The 23,682-nt window shown below is 31.2% G+C and overlaps 4 protein-coding genes and 1 non-coding gene across 5 annotated transcripts in view; 4 read left to right on the forward strand and 1 right to left on the reverse strand.

The window, feature by feature from the left end:
* Positions 1–4,801, forward strand: part of LOC134832709 (uncharacterized) — a 30,215-nt gene extending 25,414 nt beyond the window's left edge. The window contains exons 2-7 of the mRNA XM_063846828.1: positions 1,522–1,780; positions 1,839–3,414; positions 3,473–3,685; positions 3,744–3,839; positions 3,901–4,210; positions 4,266–4,801. Of these exons, the coding sequence (XP_063702898.1) occupies positions 1,536–1,780; positions 1,839–3,414; positions 3,473–3,685; positions 3,744–3,839; positions 3,901–4,210; positions 4,266–4,537 (2,712 nt within the window). The 5' untranslated portion in view covers positions 1,522–1,535 and the 3' untranslated portion in view covers positions 4,538–4,801. The remainder of the gene's footprint in view (positions 1–1,521; positions 1,781–1,838; positions 3,415–3,472; positions 3,686–3,743; positions 3,840–3,900; positions 4,211–4,265) is intronic.
* Positions 4,802–5,397: 596 nt separating this feature from the next.
* On the forward strand, positions 5,398–5,470 carry Trnak-cuu (transfer RNA lysine (anticodon CUU)). The gene has a single exon. It is a non-coding gene; the product is annotated as a tRNA-Lys (tRNA).
* A 1,408-nt stretch (positions 5,471–6,878) lies between these two features.
* On the reverse strand, positions 6,879–8,758 carry LOC134830546 (venom carboxylesterase-6-like). The gene is made up of 2 exons (XM_063844061.1): positions 7,448–8,758; positions 6,879–7,381 (listed from the first exon to the last, which is right to left on the reverse strand). The coding sequence occupies exons 1-2, from the start codon at positions 8,687–8,689 to the stop codon at positions 6,926–6,928; spliced, it is 1,698 nt and encodes a 565-aa protein (XP_063700131.1). The 5' UTR covers positions 8,690–8,758; the 3' UTR covers positions 6,879–6,925.
* A 1,976-nt stretch (positions 8,759–10,734) lies between these two features.
* On the forward strand, positions 10,735–12,318 carry LOC134831235 (probable hydroxyacid-oxoacid transhydrogenase, mitochondrial). The gene is made up of 3 exons (XM_063844911.1): positions 10,735–10,849; positions 10,901–10,964; positions 11,016–12,318. Exons 1-3 carry the CDS (start codon positions 10,797–10,799, stop codon positions 12,267–12,269), a joined length of 1,371 nt encoding a protein of 456 aa, XP_063700981.1. The 5' UTR covers positions 10,735–10,796; the 3' UTR covers positions 12,270–12,318.
* Positions 12,319–14,133: 1,815 nt separating this feature from the next.
* LOC134830907 (relaxin receptor 2) lies at positions 14,134–20,681 on the forward strand. The gene is made up of 4 exons (XM_063844521.1): positions 14,134–14,395; positions 19,212–19,435; positions 19,507–20,224; positions 20,284–20,681. The coding sequence occupies exons 2-4, from the start codon at positions 19,235–19,237 to the stop codon at positions 20,418–20,420; spliced, it is 1,056 nt and encodes a 351-aa protein (XP_063700591.1). The 5' UTR covers positions 14,134–14,395; positions 19,212–19,234; the 3' UTR covers positions 20,421–20,681.
* The last annotated feature ends 3,001 nt before the right edge of the window (positions 20,682–23,682 follow it).

Raw genomic sequence — 23,682 nt, forward strand, 5'->3', positions numbered from 1 at the left:
CAATGACAACAAAAATAGTAAAAATAGGCCGAGAGACCCGTTATTTCGTTGCATTGCATCTGCATCTCTCTCTTTTGTTAATATTTTTATTTCGCAGTTTAAGTAACGAATTGTCTGTCAGACGGGAACAGAACACTAATATTTATATTTCTTTTATTGCCTATATCGTGCATCAACCTTTTCACTTCTCGGCTCGTATGTCGACAATGGCACGACGATGACGACGATTGAAACAATAATAAGAGAGTTGGCTATCGTTCAACTGCGTGGAAAAATGATACATGGATGGATATTTTAAATGATGAGTGATATGGTACGACAGCTGGAAAAATTTACCAGTTCAGGAACGTTGATTGCTGGTGATTAAAAAGTTGGCTTGAACTCAAAAAGAGGTCATTGTTGATCGTTTGCAGTCCGTTTTTGCATTTTTTTTCAATATTTCATCAAAAAATGTAACAATTTTAAGGCTTTTAGGTGAGATTTTCAGCCATGTTTGGAATAATTATGGTAATTTTGAACATTTTCAGTTATCCTTTGATATAAAAGAGTGTCAATGTTCGATTTGAGTTGAACTTTCACCATTCTTAAGCTTTTTTTCTCCATTTTATTAAATAAATTCAAGGATGTCGTACATTGACCTATCGCTTATGGCATACTTGGTCTAGTGAAAGGACGAGGACAGATAAAATTTTCAGGGACGACATTAAAAAAAATTATTGTTCGCTTCCTTCCTTGCTCTAAAGTTTTCTCATTTGTTATTTTTGATGTTTTTAATCAGTTTTTGATCTACTCGAACTGTGAACTAACATTTTTTGATGCTTATGATGATCCTTTAGTTTAATCAAATTCGTTTAATAAAGACTAAAATTACGATCAAGGTCCAAATTGCAACTTGAATTTATGTTTAAAGCTTATTTTAGGCATGTTGATGTCATTTATATCACAAGTTGAATTAAAAATGCTGATACTGAATTTGTTTCAAAGTTAGATTTGGATCTCTTTTCAAAAGAACGACGTTTTCATCTAATTTTTGACACTTCTGAAACATATTTCGGTCATTCCTTAAAAATTTTTCAAACGAAATCTGATCGCTAAGGTTAAAACTTACCTTCTGAATACTGCTCAGCATCACTCCGACTTCTGTTTTTAATCTCGAACAAGTTTTTGCATCATAAATAATCATCGTCCGCACAAAAAAAATATTCTTAGTTACATAACGAACGTTTACGATTACGCTCTTCATTCTCTTTTCGACTGCCTTTCGTCGAAGAATGCGATCCATCAAAGCGCGATATAAAATTACTGCCTTTACTCCATTTTCTGAGGCACTTAACAGCGTGTGTGGTGTGGCATTGTCTGTAAATAAATAAAGAAGAAAAAAAGTCATAAACGTGAGTGGCTTAAAAAATTTCTACTTCAATCAATATTTGACATCGCATGCACTTTTGTACTTCTTCGTGTTCCATCATCATTACAATTAAGCGCAATTTCACTAATCTTCTTTAATTTTTTCTTTCACAGTTTCTCCTCTCAAGATGAGACACCTTAGCGTTAAGGTGTTGGTAGCGTGTCTTGCCACAGTGACTTTGGTCAACTGTAGCTTGATCGCACCAAAAACGGAAGTTGTTGCCAATGCTGATCTAGCACACGATCCAAACTTCAATAAAATGTTCCCCGAAGGCAAGAAATTGACGTTCGTTGATCCCGATCATCCATCGAATCACTTGGATGTCGAGACAGTTCCCGAAAAGAAGAATCATGATCTTGATTTGGATCCAGGGTAAGATCCTTCTTTTTGAGTTAAAAAGTATTTTATTGACTTTTCTTGACATTCTCAGGTTCAGTCGTAAGATTTCCAAGCCGAAATCCACAACAACTGTCAAGCCTGTTGAATCCACGACGATCAATACCGCCAAAGTTGCTTCCAGCAAAAAGGAGGCCAAGGAATTGACGGATAAGGAAGTTGAAGATATGTACTACGACTCTGAAGAAGACGATTACGATGATTATTCTGACGATACCTTGACCCAAGATGAAACTAAGAACTTGTTGAAGCCCATCAAGGACACCAAAACCAACAAAAAAGCTGATTCCAAGACGCAAATCATTGAAGACGAACAAGAAATCATTGATCAATACGACTATGATGAAGAAGAAGATGATGACATCGATGACGATGAAGATCTCGAAGTAAACTGCCCGAAGAATTGCGTCTGTGAGAAGAACATGAATGCATATTTCGTTGCTACTTGTTCTCGTTTGGACTTGGGAACACAAAAATTCTCAACTTATATCACGGATTTGCATGTTCTTGATGCCGGACCAAAATATCCCATTGTCTTGTCGGAGAACATCTTCAAGAAAATCGGATTGGCTCACGTTGTCTCCATCAAGATTACGAATTGCACCATTGAATATATCTCGCCATTCGCTTTCAATGGCTTGGATGAGTTGTATTCCGTTAATTTGACCAATAACAACATCGACATCATCCACCAAGATACGTTCGCGAACAACACGAAACTTCGTCTCTTGAGTTTGTCGGACAATAACTTAAGTTCGATGCAGGAAAAGAACTCCCCATACAAGAATTACTTGTTGAAATTACCCACCATTGAGGAATTGGACATCTCCCGATGCAACTTTTCCGAGTTACTTCCAACTGCATTCTCGGAAATGAAGAATATTGTCTACATTAACTTGGCTGACAACAACTTGAAGACCTTGCCGGGATCGTTGTTCAACAAAGTTGAAACTATTGAAGAACTTGACTTGAGTAACAATCAAATTGCAACGTTGCCAAAACGTCTTTTCAACAAGACATCTCTCTCAATCTTGCACTTGAAGAACAACCTCATCTCCGGAAACCTCGGTTTCATCACGAAAGATTTGTCGAAACTCGATTTGAGCGGAAACTTGATTGAAGCTGTGCACAGCGAAATGTTCAAATCCATGGAGGGCATCACGAATCTCTTGCTTCGTGGAAATGGCATCGTCAAGATCAACCAACATGCCTTCAGCATGATGAAAGGATTGCGTCATATTGATTTGTCGCACAACTTGTTCGAAGAATTGCATGAAATGTTGTTCTTTGCCAATCGTGACTTGGATGTCATCAAGTTGAACGATAACCCGAACTTCAAATCACTTCCAGCCAATGGTTTCCAAAGTGAGGTTAAGTCATTCAATGTTTACCACATGGATGTCAGCCATTGCAACATTGATTTCTTGTCGGAAAAAACCTTCCAAACTATGCCACAATTGACGAAACTCAATCTTGCCATGAATAACATCAAGAATATCGGTACTGGAGTCTTTAGTTACTTGTCGAAATTGTTGGAATTGGACTTGAGTAACAACTTGATCGAGACATTGGATCCTAAGGTCTTCGCGCATAACGGAAATATTCATAAAGTATGTTCATTTGGATTGATTTTGTACAAAATTTAACCATAAATCATTTTTTTCACAGTTGGTGCTCGCTGCCAATCCAATGGAACGCTTGCAACCTGAGGTTCTTGCTCCATTAGGAGTCCTTTCGGAGCTTGATGTGTCGGATTGTGAATTGACAACTGTCTGGGGTGACAAGAACAGCAAGAAAATGGCTGAAACCATGTTCAAGAAGTTGAAGCACTTCAATGTCTCCAACAATAACATCAAGAACATCCACATGTCAGACTTGATGGTGAGAAATTTCAATGAAAAACTTAATTTTTACAAATTAAATCAAATTTTCTTTATAGTCGATGACCAACTTGGCTGTCTTTGACATGAAATTCAATCCTATTGAATGTGACGAAACTTTCCGCGATCTCATTCAATGGTTGACTGAAAGAAAGGTGAGTTTTTTTGAAGAAAATTCAAAGCAACTAGATTTTTTTATGTAACTTTTTTCTGTAGGTTGCCTCTGGAGACTCCAAGAAAGAGAGTCGCACCCATGCCGAACTCAAACTGGACCTCGGATGGAAGGATCTCGCTAAGCAAGCTTGTAACGGTCTCAACATGCAAGACTTCAAACCAACTCAGCGCAAGGAAAAAGAACAAAAAGAGGAACAAATTTTGGATGAATATGACGATGACTCGTACGAAGATGAAGACGACGATGAGGTGAAGGAAAATGAATCAACGATCGATGATATTGTCGATGATGCCCACATCTTGAAGGATAGCGTTAATACCATCAAGGGATTCGCTGATGATATCTTTGGACGTAAGTTTTTTTCTTCTTTTGAATTTGAACAAAAACCAATTTTGATATTTTTTAGGTGGAGATCGCGTAACAATCGAAGAAAGTCCCACATTCTACACTTCCTACCAATTCTTGTGGCCAATGTTGATGGTTGTCTCGATCGTTGCCCTCATCTTGCTGATCATCTCCAAGACGATTGCCATCTTGTCGCACCAACGCGGAGAACGCTACCGCCAGGCATTGCTCGCCAGCAAAAATTCCATCATCTATCAAAAGTTATCGGAAGATCTTCCAACGGCACCGACAACACCAAAAGTCCATCGTTATGCCCCCATTAGTCAAGTGTAAACAAGAAACAACAAAAAAATCGCACAAAATGGGCACTTTTAAGGGAGTTACAAAAATGTACTTAAGTCTGAAAACATTCCGTCTTACACACGAAGAATTATTTGAACTCAAAATTTTTTTTTTTACACTTCAATCCGATCGATCACACAAATCGTGCCATAGAATTGTTCCAGATCAGACCTTTGCAATGCAAGATTTGACAAGAATTTTACTCCCGAAAAAAATATCAACCTACTTCCGCATCCAGTACCCAAAATTTGAGAACGGCACACAATTAATTATTATTATATTATGAATAAAAAAAATATAATCAAAAAAATACTTTTTCTAGTACATTTAAGATTTATTATTTTATTAGCCAGTAAGACAAAAAAAAATAATTATTCTTATTAACAACCGATTCAATCAAGATTCAATCCGATTTAGCCGTAAGTTCATTTTTATGTACCAATAATGTATTTAAACAGTGCTTCTTTAAACTTTTAGATGTATTTTAGAAAGAGTTTCATTTTTCGAACCGTTAATCAGAAGAGTTAAGAGTTCAACGTGCTGCGTTGACTCACTGCATGTCTGACTAGGCGTTCTTGTGAAAATTATTTCGAGATAATTTTATCATTAATGAGAAATAAAGTGAAATGAGAGCTGATAAAATATTTCTGTTTCAATGTGCGACGTGACATAGGCTTCAAAACACGTCAGAGAGATGATAAGGTAAGAAAACGTTTTTAATTTGCATATTTTTGATTCGAGTCATTCGAGTTCTAATAATAGAATGATCGACATGTGTGATGTGTGTGCACGTGTGTGACACCTGGCAAAAAAAATCTCAAAATACGTAATAGGTGATCTACACACATACAGCCCGGGTAACTCAGTCGGTAGAGTATGTGGCTCTTAACCACAAAGTCCAGGGTTCGAGCCCCTGTCTGGGCGGCTGTTTTTTTACTTTTATTTTTTTATTTCGATGTGTTTAACAACAAAACAAACATTTTTTTGAAGCGATGTGCTTTATGAATTTGAGATTTTTTTTTGAAAATTAAATTTTTTTTATAGGTAAAATTTTTTATTCATTTTGAGACTTAGAATTAGTTAAAAAATTAGGATGCAAAAAGCTATAAAATTTTTTAACTAATTTCGTAGTTTTTTTTAAATTTTATCAAAAATTGAAGGAATATCAATAAAAATTAGTTTCAAAATGACACTACATTAAATTTTAGGCTAAAACTGATAATTTTCTTTTAGTATAAAACTAAATAAAAATCAAAATTCACATAAATTTTGAAATTATATCATTCAAATTTTTATTCACGAAACCGTTCAGTTTTTGTTTTTATTCTTTCATAATTAACTAAAAGAAGATTTTAAAGCAGAAAAATCGAGGCAGTTCATGAAAAAATTCGTGAAAAATTTGAAAATTTTAATGCAAAGTTCATTGCATATCCCCATCATATTAATTTTTTTATTAAAAAATAAGTTGATTGCTTAATTCTAAGGTAAATTTCTGCTTTGAAAAATTAAGAAAATACGATTTTAAATGCAACTTTTCATTGGTTTTTGACAAAATTGGTTGAGGATTGAATTACATAAACTAAGATTACAATTTTTTTTTAAATTTTGTAATCAAATTTATCAAAAAAAATTTTCCAAAATCAACAGAAAACGTTTTTTTATGATTAAAATCGAAAATTAAAAATTATCTTTAAGATGACTTTTTTCACATTTTCAGACTTTAAATTAAAGATAATAAAAAAATATCAAAAAAATATTTTTTTTTAATTTCAATAAAATTTCACGTTATTACGAATTTTAAACCAAATTATCAAAAAAAAAATAGAGAAAGTAGTCGTCTAAAGAATGACATACTATATACCTTAAAAATGATAAATTAGAGCCCTCTGACAAATTTTTATCCATTTGGAGCAAGATTTGTCAAAAATGGCTTTGACACAGTTTTTGATTTAGTTTTTCTCTTGATTTAGTTTTCAACACAAAACTATGTCAAAGAAAAAAAATTTTTCAGTTTCAATTTTTTGGCAGTTTTGAGTTATAAAATGATTAAAAATTATAAATTAGAGCCCTCTGACAAATTTTTATCCATTTGGAGCAAGATTTGACAAAAATGACTTTGACACAGTTTTTGATTTAGTTTTCAAAACAAAACCATGTCAAAGGAGTTTTTTTAATTTCATTTTTTTATGCCCGAGACCCTTAGGGTACTCGAATAACTAAGAATTACTTACAAAAATTTTCGAAAAACACGTCGTAATTTTTCAATTTGTCGTTTAATACCGCATTTTTTCTTCGATATGCGGTAAAAATATAAAGAAAGAAAAGATAAAGATTTAAAGAAAAATAAAAATTTGCTTCTATATTATTGCAATCTCAAATTTAAACGCGATTTTCATTAAAATCCAACGAATCCCAAAATTCCTCTTCACCAAAGTTATCAGCTGACGACGTCGCAACCGAATCCGGACTATCAACGCACGCATGTTTCAGCGTATCTTGCGCCACGGACAACGCATCAATTGCCGGAACATCATAATCTCCCATTTTCGGTTGATCTGTCGTGCCAAAGGTATAATACAAGTCCAACAGCAAGCTCTGCATTCGTTTTTCATCAAAACTATACGGACGATCTTCATTTCTCAAGTCTTCCGTGCTGTACAGCAGATAAACATCTTCGCCATGCGCAACTCCCAGGTTCTCATTTTTCCCTGACATGTCCTCGCCATCCCCGTACTGCGTCTTATACCGGAAATGATAGAAATAAGTGGGCGAAATGATGCCTTGAAGCTTCACCGCTTTCGCTAATCCATGTTTGTACAAGCGATCACTGATGACCTGCCATAAAATTACGTAAAAAGAGATTTTTTTTGATAAACAAGTGATAATTAAAGCGATACTCACGTCAACAAATTTGCTAAAAGTCGTCTTATCAAGTTTTTGCGTGCCCAAATAATGTTTTCTTATCTCTTGGGCGACAGCTTTGAGCCGTTTTGCAGGTACCGTGAAGTTGAAATCCAGAATGTGCGGTACGATGTTGTCCCAATCTTCGTCAATTTCGGGCAAATAGTTGTCGTGACGCATAAATTCGCCTGCCGGATAGAGACCTTCGGCTTCGGTGGCGGATGCGAGCCACGGTAACTCTTGGAATTGACGCAAACGCAGGATATCGATGGGTTTTTGCGATAAAAAGGCTCCTTCGTGTTTGGGTTCGACAGTTACGGCAAATGGCGAGAAGGGATTGTACAGGTAAGGTTGGAAAAGTGGCACTGTTCGAACGATATCTTCAGCTGGTTTTTCTTTTAGACATGCGATCAACTTGTGACTTGTGCCTGTTGGACATCCGACTGATTGAGCAACTTTTCGAGCCTTCTCCTTGGCATTTTCCATGAAAACCCACGGATTTAAGGCACATCCGCTATGACTGATGCCTCGTGAAAACAATCCCAGTGACATTGGCGACATGTAATGCAAGTGAACGGAAGCGCCGCCAGCACTAAAACCCGTAATTGTGACCTTTTTCGGGTCACCGCCGAACGAAGCGATGTTTTTCTGCACCCATTTCAGCGCCATGACTTGATCTTTCATCCCCATGTTGCCCGGAACGACGTCATTTTCCAGCGCCAAGAATCCCAAAGGCCCGAGACGGTAATTTAAATTCACTAAAATCAATTTCCGGGTGGTCAGAATTTTAGGTCCATAATAATCGCCATTGCCAAACATGAAAGCACCACCGTGGATGTACACAAAAACGGGTAATTTCTCCGTGGCATCCAATGCGGGCGTGTAAACATTCAAAAAGAGACAATCTTCGGACCCTTGCAGCTTATCTTCGACATCGAATTTGAAGTGGTTCCATTGCATGCATTCACTTCCGGGTTTCGTGGCGTCAAATGGTTCTTCCCACTTTTGCGAATATGGTTTGGGTGGCTCGAAACGACGTTGTCCGACAGGCGCATCTGCATACGGGATCCCCTCAAAGGCGTAAAAATGACCACGATGCTCACCACGTAAAGGACCATTTTCGACGTGGACTACGGCAGTCTTCGAACCGCTGCTATTTACATCGTTACTTGATAATTCATCGTCTTGACCTTGAACGGCAATTACGAAAAATGCACAAAACAGCAGGAAATGAGCCTGCATTTTATTATTTTTAATTAGAAACAATCAGAGATGTTTTGACGACACAGCAAATGATGAAGTACTGACAAAAAACTCGTCTAGAGGTTCATTTTTATTATTCTTTTCTAAATAAGCATGTGATCTTTGAGTGTGTTGGTAAGTGAAGATAACATTTTTTGTTTTCGAATACCTTTTAAATTATACTAAACAAACGAAATCTAAATAAGAAAGAAGAGAAAAAAGAACGAACGGTATCGTATAGGAATGAATGAACTGAAGACGTGTCGTTGTGTGGGTTTTGTTTATACCGGCAGATTCTTGTTTAAAGTAGCTTGTTTATTCAAGTAAATCACTGCAGAATGAATCTTTTGAAAAATAAAGAGATAAACACGTAATATTAGGGTAAGGTCTTAATTTTATTTATTTAATTTGCTTCGGATTTTTTTTTATTTTTTTTTTTTTTTTTTTTTTTTTTGAGAGAATCTTAGCAAGATTATTATGAAAGATACAGAAGATATTGTAAAAAAAAATCTTCAAGACCGAAAAAATAAAAAAAAAAATATTTAGTTTTTTTTTAGTTTTAAAATAGATTTTAGTATAGAAAAGAAAAAAATTCTTTAGAATTTCAACGAATTATTTATGAGATAAATATTTTTCATTGATTTTTTTTATTTTTTGATAAATAAAAATCTCTTTACTTATTTTTAAGAAAAATAAAAATTAATTGATGAATGAATAAATAAATAAAATTCAAAAAAATCTTCTTGAAATTTAAAAATTTATTTAAAAATGGTAAAAAAATTTAACAAATCTCAGAAAATTAATCCATTTTTTTAGAAAAACAATCACCCTGCCCCATTTTAAAATTCGAAAATCCAATGGGACAAAAAAAAAGTTAAAAATTTCATCAAAAATGGCCGTTTTTAGGTGTATTTTCATGATTTTTCAAGATGTTTTTAGATTTTTTTTTTTTTAAAAGTTTTAAATTTTTAATAATTTTTGTTTAAAAAATCGTAATTTAACATTAATTTTCTTATTTAAATTTTTTTTACAAAATTACTGAATTTTTTTTTCAAATTTTTTCGACATTTATTTTTTATTAATTTTTTCCTTTAATTTTTAATATTTAATATTCTGAAATCTATTTTAAATTAGCAAATCTAAAAAAAGATAATTAAAAAAAATAAATAAAAAATATTTAACACTCAAAAATAGTTAAAAATTTTGTCATTTTGTATGAAAATAGTATTTCAAATTTTTTTTTTATTTTGCCCCTCCCATTTTATTTTCAAAAATTTTGGACTTTATTTTTGATTTTTATTTGTCTAATTTTTTTATTTGATTTTTATTTGCCTAAATGTTTAAAAATTCATAAAAATCTTATTTTAATCTAATAAAAGGAAAGAAAGTAGCAACAAAATTAGAAAGATTCATATCAGAAATTAAAAACGTTGAATTTTCAAAAGAAGGGAAGAAAAAAAACTTTTAACTCAGTTAAGATGATGATTTTTAATTTTTTTTCTCTTCAGCCCTTGAGATTTTGGGATTTTTTACTAAAATTTAGAAGATAAAATATGAGTTTTTTTTATTTTTATTTGATGTTCGAGCTAAAATATGGCTCAAAACCTATAAAAATTAATTAAAGTTTAGAAATCACAAATAAAATGTGAGTATTTTTGACAAATTTTTACATTTGAATAAGATTTATGAGTGAAATTGACCAAAATTTTTAATTTTTCTTATTTTTCTTGATCATAAAATATTAAAATTTTTTTATATACTTACTTCACAGAACAAACATTTGAAGATCCACTTTAACGAAGAAACCATACAAAAGCGAGAATTAACGAAAATTGAATCCATGGAAAGTTGTTTGTTCAGTTTACGTTACTCGATCTGTCTCTTTCACCATTAAATCAACAGCTGTTCATGTACGATCGAGCACTTTTCTACACCATACCGTTAAATTCATTCATCTGAATACCACTTTAGCTATCATTGATTGTCTGTACGAGCAGTTGTTAATAGATAAGAAAATATTCAATTTCTAGTTTTACCTCGATCAACGATTTGTTTTTGTTTGTTTTGCGCAGTTTCCTTAAAAAATTTCAAATAAAATTTAATAAAAATGATTCCCCGTCAACGAGTTCTTGGATTGATGAACAGTTTAACCGCTGTTTCGTGAGTATTTTAATCAATTTGAAACTTTTAACGGATTTTCTTTTGTTTCAGATGTCGTTGTCCGAGTCACACGCATCACACGAAAGATGTTTCGAAGCTGGAAACTGCCTTTGAGGTAAAATTTTTCATTAAAATCTGAATTTTTATTAATTTTTTGTGTTTTTAGATGTCATCATCGACCGTTCGTTTCGGTCCCGGCGTCAGTCGCGAACTGGGAATGGACTTGCGAAATCTCGGCTTGAACAATATTTGCGTCGTTGTGGATCCAAAACTTCATAATTTGCCATCCGTTCAAACTGCCTTCGATTCTTTGACGATTTCCGGCTTGCAGTATAAAATTTACGACAAAATTCGTGTCGAACCGAATGAAGAAAGTCTCGTTGAGGCGGCGGAATTCGCGAAATCTCATTCGTTCAATGCTTTTGTTGCGATTGGAGGTGGTTCGACGATCGACACGTGCAAAGCTGCCAATTTGTATGGCTCGAATCCGACTGCGGAATTTCTGGACTTTGTCAATATTCCAATTGGAAAGGCTCTGGCGCCGAAAAATGACTTGAAACCGCTAATTGCGTTGCCAACGACTGCCGGAACGGGATCTGAAACGACGAGCGTTGTAATTTTCGATTACGAGCATCTCCATGTCAAAACGGGAATTTCTCATAAGCAACTCCGACCTTGCTTGGCACTGATCGATCCACTTCATACGATGTCACAACCGGAAAAAGTCGCAGCTTATTCGGGATTTGATGTTTTTTGTCACGCTTTAGAGAGTTTCACTGCCATTCCGTACACGGAGCGTCTTGCTGCGGAAAATCCAAAACTGCGACCTCCGTATCAAGGAAGAAATCCAATTTCAGATGTTTGGGCTCGATTTGCCTTGAAAATCATCAAAGAAAATTTCCACGAAGCAGTTTTTGAGAAAAGTCTCAAGGCACGAAGTCAAATGCATCTTGCCAGTACGATGGCGGGTGTTGGTTTCGGCAATGCTGGCGTCCATTTGTGTCACGGGCTCTCGTACGCCATTTCCGGAAACGTTCGTTCGTTCATTCCCGATGGTTATGACAAAGATCATGCGATAATTCCGCACGGATTGTCGGTGGTTTTGACGGCTCCGGCAGTTTTTGAGTTCACGGGAGCTGCTTGTCCCGAGAGACATTTGGAAGCGGCGGAAATTTTGGGCACAGATGTCTCCAAGGCACGTAAGGAAGATGCGGGAAAGATTTTGGGGGACACTGTGAGAGAGTACATGTACAAATTAGGGATTGAGGATGGGTTACAAGCGATGTCTTATACAAAGGAGGACATTCCAGCATTGGTTAAGGGAACGTTGCCGCAAGAGAGAATTACGAAATTGGCCCCGAAAGCACAAACGGAAGACGATTTAGCGATGATTCTCGAAAAATCAATGAAAATTTATTAAAATACTCTCGGGTGAAAGACTTTTTTTTACTTTTTTTATACTCAATAAAGATGCCATATTTCAATTAATTGAAATTTATTTTCATAAATAATTAAAACGAGTCCCTTAAGAAAATATTTTTAAAAATTTTCAGTAAAGATGTAATGATTTCTATTAAAAAGGGTAATTTTGTTACTTTTTTGAAAATTAATTTATTTGCGTCACATTTTGCAAAAATTTTTTATCTGATTTTTTTTTAACAAGAACTATTTTTTTTTTAAACGTATTAATATAAAAGTTCTTATTTTAAATAATTTTTAATTTAATTAAAATAAATAATTTTCCAATTTAAAATTAATTTTTGAGCATTTCAAGTGATAAAAAAAATTAAAAATTAAAACAAAATTAAAAAATTTAGGTATAATTAATTTCAGATTTTTTTAAAACTAATTTCAGAAAATAATAATTTTGTCTTACAAAATTGAACATTTTTGATTCAAATTTTGAAAAAATAATAAAATTTTTTAATATTTTAGTACAAAGTTTTACAAAATTTCTTGGTTTTGAAAAAAAATTTAAAAGAACGAAAAAAAATAAAAGATCGAAAAAAATCGAGAAAAAATATTTTGACTTAATCTGAAGAATGAAAATTTGACTTTTCAACAATTTTTGAGAAAAATTTTTTTATTTTTCGTTTTTATTTTTAAAAATATTTTTTTAAGATTTAATTAGCTTTGACTTGAAAATTTTTTTGTTTCGAATTTTTTTTATTAAAATTATAAAAAATTATTTTAAAAAATTAGAAAAATAAATTTTCTTTAGTTTAATTTTAATTAGTTTTTTTTTTTTTTTCCCAACTTTTTAGAGAAATTTTTAAGCATCTTAGGGTGCTTCAAATGAAAATAAAAAATAAAGTCCAAAATTTTTTAAAATAAAATAAGGGAGGGGACAAAATGAAAAAAAAAGTTGTAAAATACTTTTTTCATACCAAATGACAAAATTTTATCTTTTTGAAAATTTTGAAATTTACTTTGAAATTTGCTTAAAAATAGATTTCAAAATATTTTATTAAAAATTAAAAAAAAATTTCAAAAAAATTTGTGAAAAAATTTTGAAAAAAAAAATTTAATAATTTTATGAAAAATATTTTTAGAGAAGAAAATTTATGATAAAATATTTCCAAAACAAAATTTAGAATAAATTAAAAATTTTTCAAATTTTCTTGAAAAATCATTAAAATACACCCAAAAACGGTCATTTTTGGTTAAATTTTTAATTTTTTTTTTATTTTGCCCCATTGGATTTTCGACTTTTAAAATGGGGCATCCGACTTTATTTTTGATTTTCATTTGGAGCGGCCTTAAATGTTTTTTTAAAAAAAAATGCTCATCAAACAGCAAACAACAATTCTAGATCATCACATGAAAGTTCAAAAACGAGCTGCGTATGATTTCAATTTGCACTCCCATTGTTGAGGGTGTGATTCCGCTAAAAATATATCGAATTGTGACGCAAATGCCACACATTTTGTTCTCCACGACACTTCCTCATCTCGCTAAATGAAAACCAGATTTTCGCAACTTTTCTTTTCATTAATCTACCGCAACGAAAGCTTTACGTACAAAAATCTCACGCAGACACGAAAAAAGCTCTAATAGACTCTAATCAGAACAATAAATTGTAATCATTACCCAAACTAAAGTCTTCCATTCAGACGATTTATGTGTGTGCATCTTTCGGTACGAGTCGTACTTGCCCATCGAAACTCGTGTATGGAGTGATAATGTTCTCTGCACGACGACAACGACATCGACAATGATGATGATGAGTTTTTGAGACAGGAAAAATAAATTGGTGATCAGTACTTGACCGGCAATGAGAGAATTAAGATCGAAAAATTTTTGAAAAAATTTTAAATTTCAAAAAAAAATCATAATCAACTATTTATTAAATAATATTTAAAAATAAAATAAATTCTCTTAACAAATACTGATAAGAAAAGTGACGTGAACTGGATTAAATTGGAAAAAAATCAATTCTTGAGTAAATTAACTGATTATTTTAAAAAAATACGATGCGAAAATAAATTCCAGGAAATATTTTAAAAAAAACAACATAAAACAGTTTTTAGTGAAAAATCAAAAAAAGTGAGTAAAAAAATAAAATTTAACGGAAAAAATCGTTATTTGAAGAAATTTCTCACGAAACAAGTGTCTCAAGCTGATCAAGTTGATGAAAAAATGCGAAAGAATTGCAATAAAAATTGCCCCTATAATAAATAAATAAAAATGTCTTGCACTTGTTCACATTTTTCTCCTATTCGGTACGAAATAAAATGATTCAAAGCCGTGCGAGACGCTCTTTTTAATCAACGTAAATTGAAATTAATTGGCCTTTAATTGATTTTAATAAAGCGAGTGAATTTTTATGTTTGTTTGCGTTTGATCATCTGTTGTTTTCTGGTGTTTTACGAAATTTTCAAGTGGGCAAGATCGCGAATGACTCATCAAAAAAAAATTATTTATTTTTTTTGAAATTTTTTTAAAGAAATTCATAGAAAATTTCTAGAAATTGAAAAATTTATGAAAAAAAAAATGAAAATATCTATTTTTAGTGGCACCAATAATTAAGTTTGATTGAATTGATCTTAACTCCGATGACTCTGATGTAATGCAGAAGCACGTTTATTAGAGCTATTTACGAAGAAAATTAAGAGGTGACCTATAAAAGTCTTCATTAAGACTTTATTAAGAGACAAAATTAGAGTTGGGAGACTTTTTTGTCGATTTTTACGAAAAAAAAAATTCAACTGTGTCAATAAAGTGAGACAAATGTGTCTTTACATGACGAATTTTTACAAATATAAATTTTTTTAGCTGAAATTTTTTATCGACGGAGCGATAATTACTGAAGGACATTTCCGATCGATAGCTTTGTGTGCTAAAAATACGCGATAATGAGTCAAAGAGGTCAATTGTTAGCAAAAAAAAATTTTTTTTTGTTAAAAAATTGAGAATTTTTAACAATTCAAGTTAAATTTACGTTAAACTGTGACAAAAATCGAACAAAAAACATCATGATCGTTCTCAAGAACTTCATTGTGCTTCCCATTAGCACACCAATAAATCACCACATGTTTCCAAAATAATCGGTTTTCATTGTTCCGACTTTCATCTCCGTTAATGCTATTATTGCTCACACTTTAATGACCAAAAAGTCCTTTTTTCTCGTCTTTTTTAAGATGAAAAAATTGCAACATTTGCATTTTAAAGCGTAAAATCACCTTTCTTCCATTGCGTGTCTAATCTGACAGCAAATTTGTTACCTGAGTGATTCTTTTCGCTTTAAAATGTATCAATTTCTATTCAAAAATGTATTGAATATCCTTGAAAAAAAGGAGTTTTTTTCAGTTCCTGTGCGATCAATGCATATTTGTTTGTCAATGAGACAGGTAGGACGTAATTTCTTTTGTTGCATTTTGACAGGCACTGAAGATCAATCGGAGATTATGGGCAGATTAGAGCGGGATAAAAAGGTGATTGTTTGAAAAAAAAATATTTGAATGAGTCGGTGGTTGAGATATCGATAAATAAATTTAAATTTGGGAAATTGAGAGATCAGTTTTAGAGAAAGAAGTCTTATTGGATGAGAAAATTTGATAAAAATTCATTTTAAAAGGCAAAAAAAAAAATTATAAAGTAATTTATAAATTAAGTGTCAAAATTTTTGACAAAAGTTATACTTTAAAAAATATTTTTAAATATTTAAAAAAATTAGATTTAATTAAAAATAAACTAATTAAAAAATAAAATTAATAAATAAAATTAAATAATTTTTTTAGTTTGAATTAAATAATTTTTGGACATTTTCATTTTCTTTTATTTTTAATTTTTCTTTTTTTATTTTTTTGATTTATTAAATTTAGTGTAATGGAAATTTTTTGATTTTTTTTTTTAATTCTGTTTCAAATAATTGTCAAAATTTTGTGTTTCTGACATAAAAAAAATTTCTCTATTTTAATTTTTGAACATTTAAATTATTACACGGGAAATTTTACTGAAATTTTAATATCGAAAAAAATTAAACTTTAAAATATCTTAAAAATTACGTTTGAATAAAATTTCTAGAAAATTTTTTATCAAAATTTAAAAAAAAATAAATTCAACTAAAAAATGCTCTTAAAATGGTCAGTTTTGTAAAAAAAAAGGTTAAAGTTAAATTTAACTTAAAAGTCCCTTAAATTTTGTCTTTTTTTAAACCAAATTACTAAGAAAAACTGACGAAAAATAGTAAATTTTTATTTTAAGAAACAGAAATCTTCTCTTCTCAATTTCAAAACACTCGGTTATCGATTTTAATCAGTGTTGCGTTAAAACGCACATTCCACTGAAACGTATCAAAACATCAATAAATTAAAAACAAATGAAGATAAGGGCTTTAGCGAGTTTAACGACTGTCTCAAATTATCTCCCCCTCTTTTCATTTCCTACGACACACAAAAATACGTGAAGAATCGAATAAATCAACCATGAATCACATTGCACAAGAACCGAAAAAAAGTCAAAATCTTATCAATCACGTTGCTTATCAATTTTATTTATTCCCTCTAATTAGATAGAAATGATTGTGATTAACACATCGCTGTTTATTTTTCATCAACATTAGCTTTCGATAAATGCAAATAATGAATTCTAATCAAAATCTAAATTTATCTCGCGAAAAAATTGGTCGTTACCAAGACGATTTATTAGTACCTTTTTAACTCATCATCTCCTGTCCTTCGCAGTTTTTTTTATTATAAAAATTTCTCAAAGATTTTTTTATTAACAATGAAAATGAAAAAAAAAAATTTCTCGATGTCATTCTCGAAACGTACGTAATGCACATAATTGAACGTTAAACTTTTATTTTTTTTCATGTAATCTAATCTAATTATAGGTTTTAATGTCTGCCTTTATTCTCTCTAAACTTTGATTGTGGATTTGTTTTTAAACGAGTGACAAGTCGATTATTGTTGCTGCAGTTATTGTGACAAATTGCAGTTGTTTGTGCAAATGTGACGTGTTTAAAGATACTTTTACGGATGATTCAGAGGTTTTTAAACGAATTTTCCTTGAAAATTTATCAAGTTTAAGGTTGAGGTACCTTGACCGATGTGAAAGTTATAGAGCCTTTGGTTCAAAAGTAATATTTTTTGTTTTTGAACTGCATTTTTCTTAAAAAATGAGTTATATTCCAGTAAAAATTCAGTTTTTTGAAGAAATTTATTTATTTCAATCTGAATTTTAGGGGAAATAAATATGTTTAAAATTATTTTTAATAATAAAATTTGAAAAAAATGTTCAAAAAAATAATTTTTTTCATTTGGAAAGTTAAAATTTAGAAAAAAAAAATTTTCAGTGGAAATTTGCTGTGAAATAAAGCTTTTCACAAAGAAAATCGTTAAAAAATTGCAAAATTTATGAGTCCAGAAATTAAAAAAAAATGTCTTTGATATTTATTAATTTTTTTTATGCAAAATTACTTTAAAAACTGTTTTTTTTATTTACTCAAAGGCTTAAAAAATCATTTTTTAATTAAAAACATTTGACTCTAAAAGCATTATTTCAATCAAAATTTACCAAAATTTGGGTCAAATAAATTTTTAAAAATTTCAGATGAAATTTTTTTAAAATATCTCATTTTTCAGATCTTTTGAATATTACATCAGATACAAAAAAGTACAATTTTCTTAAGAAATTTAAAGAATTTCAAAGAATTTTTGTATATAAATTTTGAAAATTATAAAAAATGAATATTTGTCCTTAAAAAGTTTATCATTTTTAAATAAAAATTTGAAAATAATAAATTTTAAACTGATTTTTACGAAATTTTTTATGATTTTTTATCTTTTCAAAAAAAACTTTTGGTCAAAAACTAACTGAAAATTTAACAGTTCCTAAAATTTTCGATATTTCACGGCAGAGGTGAAAAAAGTTTATTTAATGCCGGGCACCAAAATTATTTCCCAAAATTATATTTAACCTTAGATAATGAAAAAAATCTTAAATTAAGTCAATTTTATACATTTTTAAGTAGTTCTACAAATTTTAATTTTTAAATTTCCCAATTTTTCTCATAAAAATGCAAAATCTCTTTAATTTTTGTAAACTCGAGAATACCTGAAAATTTCTCAAAATATACAAAAAATTGGAGAGAGTCGAAAAAAAATTAAGATCATCTTATTGGCTTAACTTAATATGCTTGGTTTGGATTAAAAAGTATTTTAATTACTTACATTTGTTTCTTTTATCAAGAAAAATTCCTCAATTTTGATGAAAATTTTCAAACTTTTCCTCGATTCAACCATCGATACCGTTAACGGTCATCAGCTTTTTCACCTAGTTTCAAAAAAAATAAAATTCATTCAAAAAATCAATAAAAAAATGCAAATTCAAAACAAAAGCCGTCACACCTCACCAGCCAAAGTGCATTACACACCTAACGAAGTTCTAAGCACATCTGTTTGAAATTGATTTAGAACAATTTGAGTATTTACCGTTCGTTTCAATTTGCAACTGAAAATTGTTTTCGTTCTAGATCAATGATTACAATTGAACATTGATATGCAAATTTTTTATTTTTTTACAACATCAGCCGCTTGACAAACCTCAATTGAGGGAAAACCTCTCCCACACACGTGAGTGAATCGTTTTCGTTTGAGTTACTAAAAAAAACGTGACTTAAAAATTTGGCTTTCTTCATGCGACGTCGGAATGAAAAAAACTTCATTCATTCATTTATTGCGTCGATGACTAAATCAAACAATTTGATAAGGAACCTCCATTGTTTTCAGCTTTTGTTGACATTTCTCCAGATATTTCAAACTCATTAACGACAATTGTTTGCACAAAAATCAATTTCCGAGATACGACAAAGCTTGACATTTTTTCGTTTCTCACAGTTTCACTTTGTTATTTGCAGATCACACATCGAATTGCCCCAAAATGCTCCGTTTGACGTCGTGTGTGGCCATTTTTGGCATTTTTTCATCGGTTTTTGGACCAACGACGGGCATTTCATCAACCATGGACAGCTTGGAACGTCCGAAAAAGTGTTCGTACGAGCGAATTGCGAAGATGAGTGGCTACACATGTTCCGGCATGAACTACAACGCGGTGCCGGACAACCTAAAAACTGGCATTGAGGTAATTATCCAATTGAAATCGTTTATTTTTCAGTCCGGGGGGATTAAAAACGACAACTTTCCCTTTTACAGGTGTTTGATCTCTCGAATAATCGCATCCGTGAGTTGTCCCGCAAGTCGTTCGAGCGCTATACGGACCTCAAGTACTTGTATCTCTTCGAAAATCTCATCATGGAAATCGAAAATGGGACTTTTTCGCAGTTGCGTGGCTTGGAGGCGCTGGATTTGTCCCACAATGGTCTCTCGACGATCCCGTTGGAGCTACTTTTCATGGATCGCTTGCGGAATTTGTATGTGGCAGGCAATAAATTGTCCCGCTTGGATGCGGATATTGCTTCGTTGACGCGTCCCATCACGTCGCCCTTCCAAATTCTCAATTTAGCGGATACTTTTATCTCGCGCATCCCGAAATTCGGGATTTTACCGGATTTGTGGCAGCTAAATGTCTCGGATAACACGTTGAGCCACCTCACGTTCGATCAGTTGCAGGGATTTTGTGGTTTGCGCAGCATCGACTTTAATAATTCATATGTTCCGGTGTGCGAATGTCGCTTAATTGATGTCAAACTCTTTGAACGTGGTGCCGATGTGCTCAATTTGAACTGCGTTGGAGGATTTCATCAGCCAAATTGCGCCCCAGTGTTCGATCAAAATGCCACCGATACGCAGGCAGCCTTGGATTACGTGCGATGCTTGGGAATTCGGCAGGGACGCGAAGCTGACGTTGAGTCACGTAGTCGATGGTTGTACATTGCAGCGTCGCTTTTGGGTTTTTTGATCATTTTCATCGGTAAAATTAATTTTTTCTTTAATTTTTAAACTTTTTAATTAAAAATTTGATTTTTTTAGCCTTTTTGTACTGCTTACATCGCAAAAACGTCGAAGACATTAAACGCAAGACCAAGATGATATCACGAGCAAATAGCGTGGCGCAGCAAAATGACTTTATTTCACCGGAAAAGTTGATTACGAATGAAAAAGTTTGAAAATCTAGCAAAACCTTTTCCGCCTTCTCCAAATTGGATTGGGATTAGAAAGTAACGTGCCTGTGAATCTTGTTAAAGTTAAAAATGTGACGTGCCTTTAATCAAATTAAGCCAAAAACTGAAATTAAAGTGCCTAAGATACCTAAAAAGAAGTAATTTTAAGACAATTTCCATTATTTTTTAAGTCTACTAAGAACAATTTATGTAAAAAAAAATATTTAAAATTAAGAATGCCATTTTTTGTAAGTAAATACAAATGTTTTGAACATAAAATATGATGTTTTAGTGGAGATTTTTTCTTATGAATTCTAATAATAGCATTAAAAAGACAAAATTTACGGTGGAAAAATTTTTATCAAGTCAAAAACTTTTAATTTTTTTATTTTAGAAATATTTATTGGATTTTGAGCTTCAGAAATCATTGTTTATGTTCTTTTTATTTTTTCTTACCTTTTTTTGTATTTAAAAATTTGGAAAACTTAAAATACAAAAAAGGTTCCAAGTTTTTGGTCAGGTAATTTAGTTAAACTTTGTTATTCTTACATTTAAATTCAGCAACAGAAAAATTTTCTAAGAAAACTTTTTAGATTTTTTTTGCTTTTTTCTTACAAAAATTAGGGTTAAAAATACTTTGAGCCAAAAGAAATGATATTGCTTGAGAAAAAGTAAAATTTAAATTAAATTTTAGCTTAAAAGACCAAAGTACAGGCTTAATAATCAGCTAGTTTTATTTTTCTTAAGTCAAAATTAAAAATTATTTTATTTTTATTTTTTAATGAAAAAAAAATGTCTTCGCCAAAAATTAATCTTAAAGCAAGAATAAAAATTCTTTCTTCTTTTTCTTCTTAAAAAATCTTCATTCTGCATCGAATAAGCAAAAAATTTCATAAAAATATCATTGCAAAGATTTGCAAATGTTTACAAATCTTACAAATTTATTTGCAAATTTTGATTTTTAAATGGCTCTACGGAAGCAGTATTCAGCAAATCTCAACAGAGTTTGGCAAGAGCTTTCTAAGGATATATGACATGTGCAAATGTTGAGATTTGCGGGGTCAAACTTCGCAAATTTTGCGATTTTTTGCAAGAATATTTAAGTTTTTTAGGTTTAAAAAAAATTTTTAAAATTTGGAAAGCATTGAAATATTGTCATTTTTCCCTCGTTTTTTGCTTTTTCCGTTATTCGTTATTTACATACTTTTGTACAAAAAAGAAAACGCATCTTTAGAAAAATGTGAAGGTTGAGTGTATCAAAGGATAACATGTCCTTAACAGGAAATATATTTTTATATCAAAAAGGAAATGTTTGTCTAGACACAAAGATAAGGCACAACGTTTTAATCAAGTACAAGTCTCACTTCATTACGTGTTGTTTCATTACAAACTTGTGAAAATTTTGTTTTATTAATTTTTCAAAATGAATCAATTTTTGTTTTTCTTAATTTTTCTTTTTTCATTGATTTTTCTAGTACAATGCGAGAAAAAATCTTATGACTGTAATGGTTTAAGATTTAATAGATGTGAAATATATAACGTTAGTGCCACAGCAAAAAATAAAGAGTTTTCAATCATAGTGAGGGTTTTGCAGGAAGCAGAAAAAAAACACATCAAAATTTTCGAATTTCGTTCGTCACACATCGAAGTAGTAACAAACAATGTTTGTCCTGAGGTACCAAACATCGTTCATTTTGCGGCCCGGGATTGTAGCATTTCATTGATCGAAGAAAATGCATTTCAACAGTGTTCTGAATTGACGCATTTATTTTTACATGAAAATAACATCAAAGAACTTGCACCAAACACATTTTCAACGAATAAAAATTTAGTTTATATCAACCTCTCAAACAATTTACTCAAAAAAATCAGTGAAAAACTATTCATTAACAATCAAAATATCGAAACTTTAGTTTTACGCAACAACTTATTGATTGAGTTACATTTTTTGAAAGCGGGAATGAAAAACTTGAAATCGCTTTCGCTGGAAAATAATAGTTTGTTCGACTTGGAATGGAAAAAAATTGCTAAAAAATGTCCTAAACTAAATGTCCTTTATTTGTGGGGCAATATATTTAAATGTGAACAACAAAAAGAACTCATAAAACAATTGAATAAATCAAGAATCCAACATGATCTAGTGAATTATAAAAAGTGCACTATTCGAGATGATTTATGGGAAAAATTAAATGATTCAATGCATCAGAGCCTTAATGAGGAAATTTTTGATAACGAAATCCAACTTTATATTTGCTACACGGCCATTACTCTTTTAACTGGATTTATAGTAATGTTTGTGGTAGTTTTCTTGATCAAAAAATCACGTAAAAATACAATTGAAGAAAATGCCGACGCAGTTGAAAATTCAACCAATATTAAGATGGATCCAATCCAACTGAATGATGAAGCGGAGTCTAGATATTATGATCATCTTCAGTTTTAGACTAAAAATTACAGGTGACAAAGGCCACGCTGATTGAGTGCAGTGGCATTCTTATTTTTGAAATTTTTTACTAAAAATTTTGACATATTTAGTATTTAGTCAATTTAAAATTATCATAAAAATTATAGAGTTAAACTGTCAAAAAATATTAAAATAACGTAAAAAATTTAAGAGAAATTTTGTTCTCTCCATTTAAAAATTAGAATTAATTTAGTGTCGAAAAAACTTTTAAGTCAAAAGTCGATACAATGTGACTTTTGACTCCAGAAGCATAGTAAGCCGAAAGTTTTTTTTTGTCACACAGAACAAATAAAAATTGATCCCCGAATTCTGAAATTTCAGTAGATCAAAAAATAAGAAATATTTCTAGTGAAAAAATTTTTTTCAAAAATTTCACGTCAACTTCGATTTTGACGATTTTCTTTATCAAAATCAAAAAAATTTATAAAATTTTATGAAAAAATTTTTTTCACTGGAAAATAAAGATTGTTCATTGTCTCGAGTAGATCATTTTTTGCCAAGAAACATATGCCCGCTAACCTACCATTGGTTCAGAAAAGCCAAAAATATCAATTTTCCACGTCTCGCATTACGATTTTTTACTGTGTACAACTTTATTTAAGAATTTTCTTTTTTACCACAATTTTTTTTTTTTTGACTCTAAAAGTACGTTTATCTTGTTCTACGATCCTACGATCCCCACGATACCGTAAATTTTTGATCCGTTTGGAAAAATCATTTTAAATGCAAAGTCGATGCAAAGTGTTATATATCATTGGAAAGAGGACAAAATTTCTGATCAATGACATCTATTTTTGTTTGATT

Source organism: Culicoides brevitarsis, chromosome 2 (assembly GCF_036172545.1).
Source record: "Culicoides brevitarsis isolate CSIRO-B50_1 chromosome 2, AGI_CSIRO_Cbre_v1, whole genome shotgun sequence".
NCBI classification, from domain to species: Eukaryota; Metazoa; Arthropoda; class Insecta; order Diptera; family Ceratopogonidae; genus Culicoides; species Culicoides brevitarsis.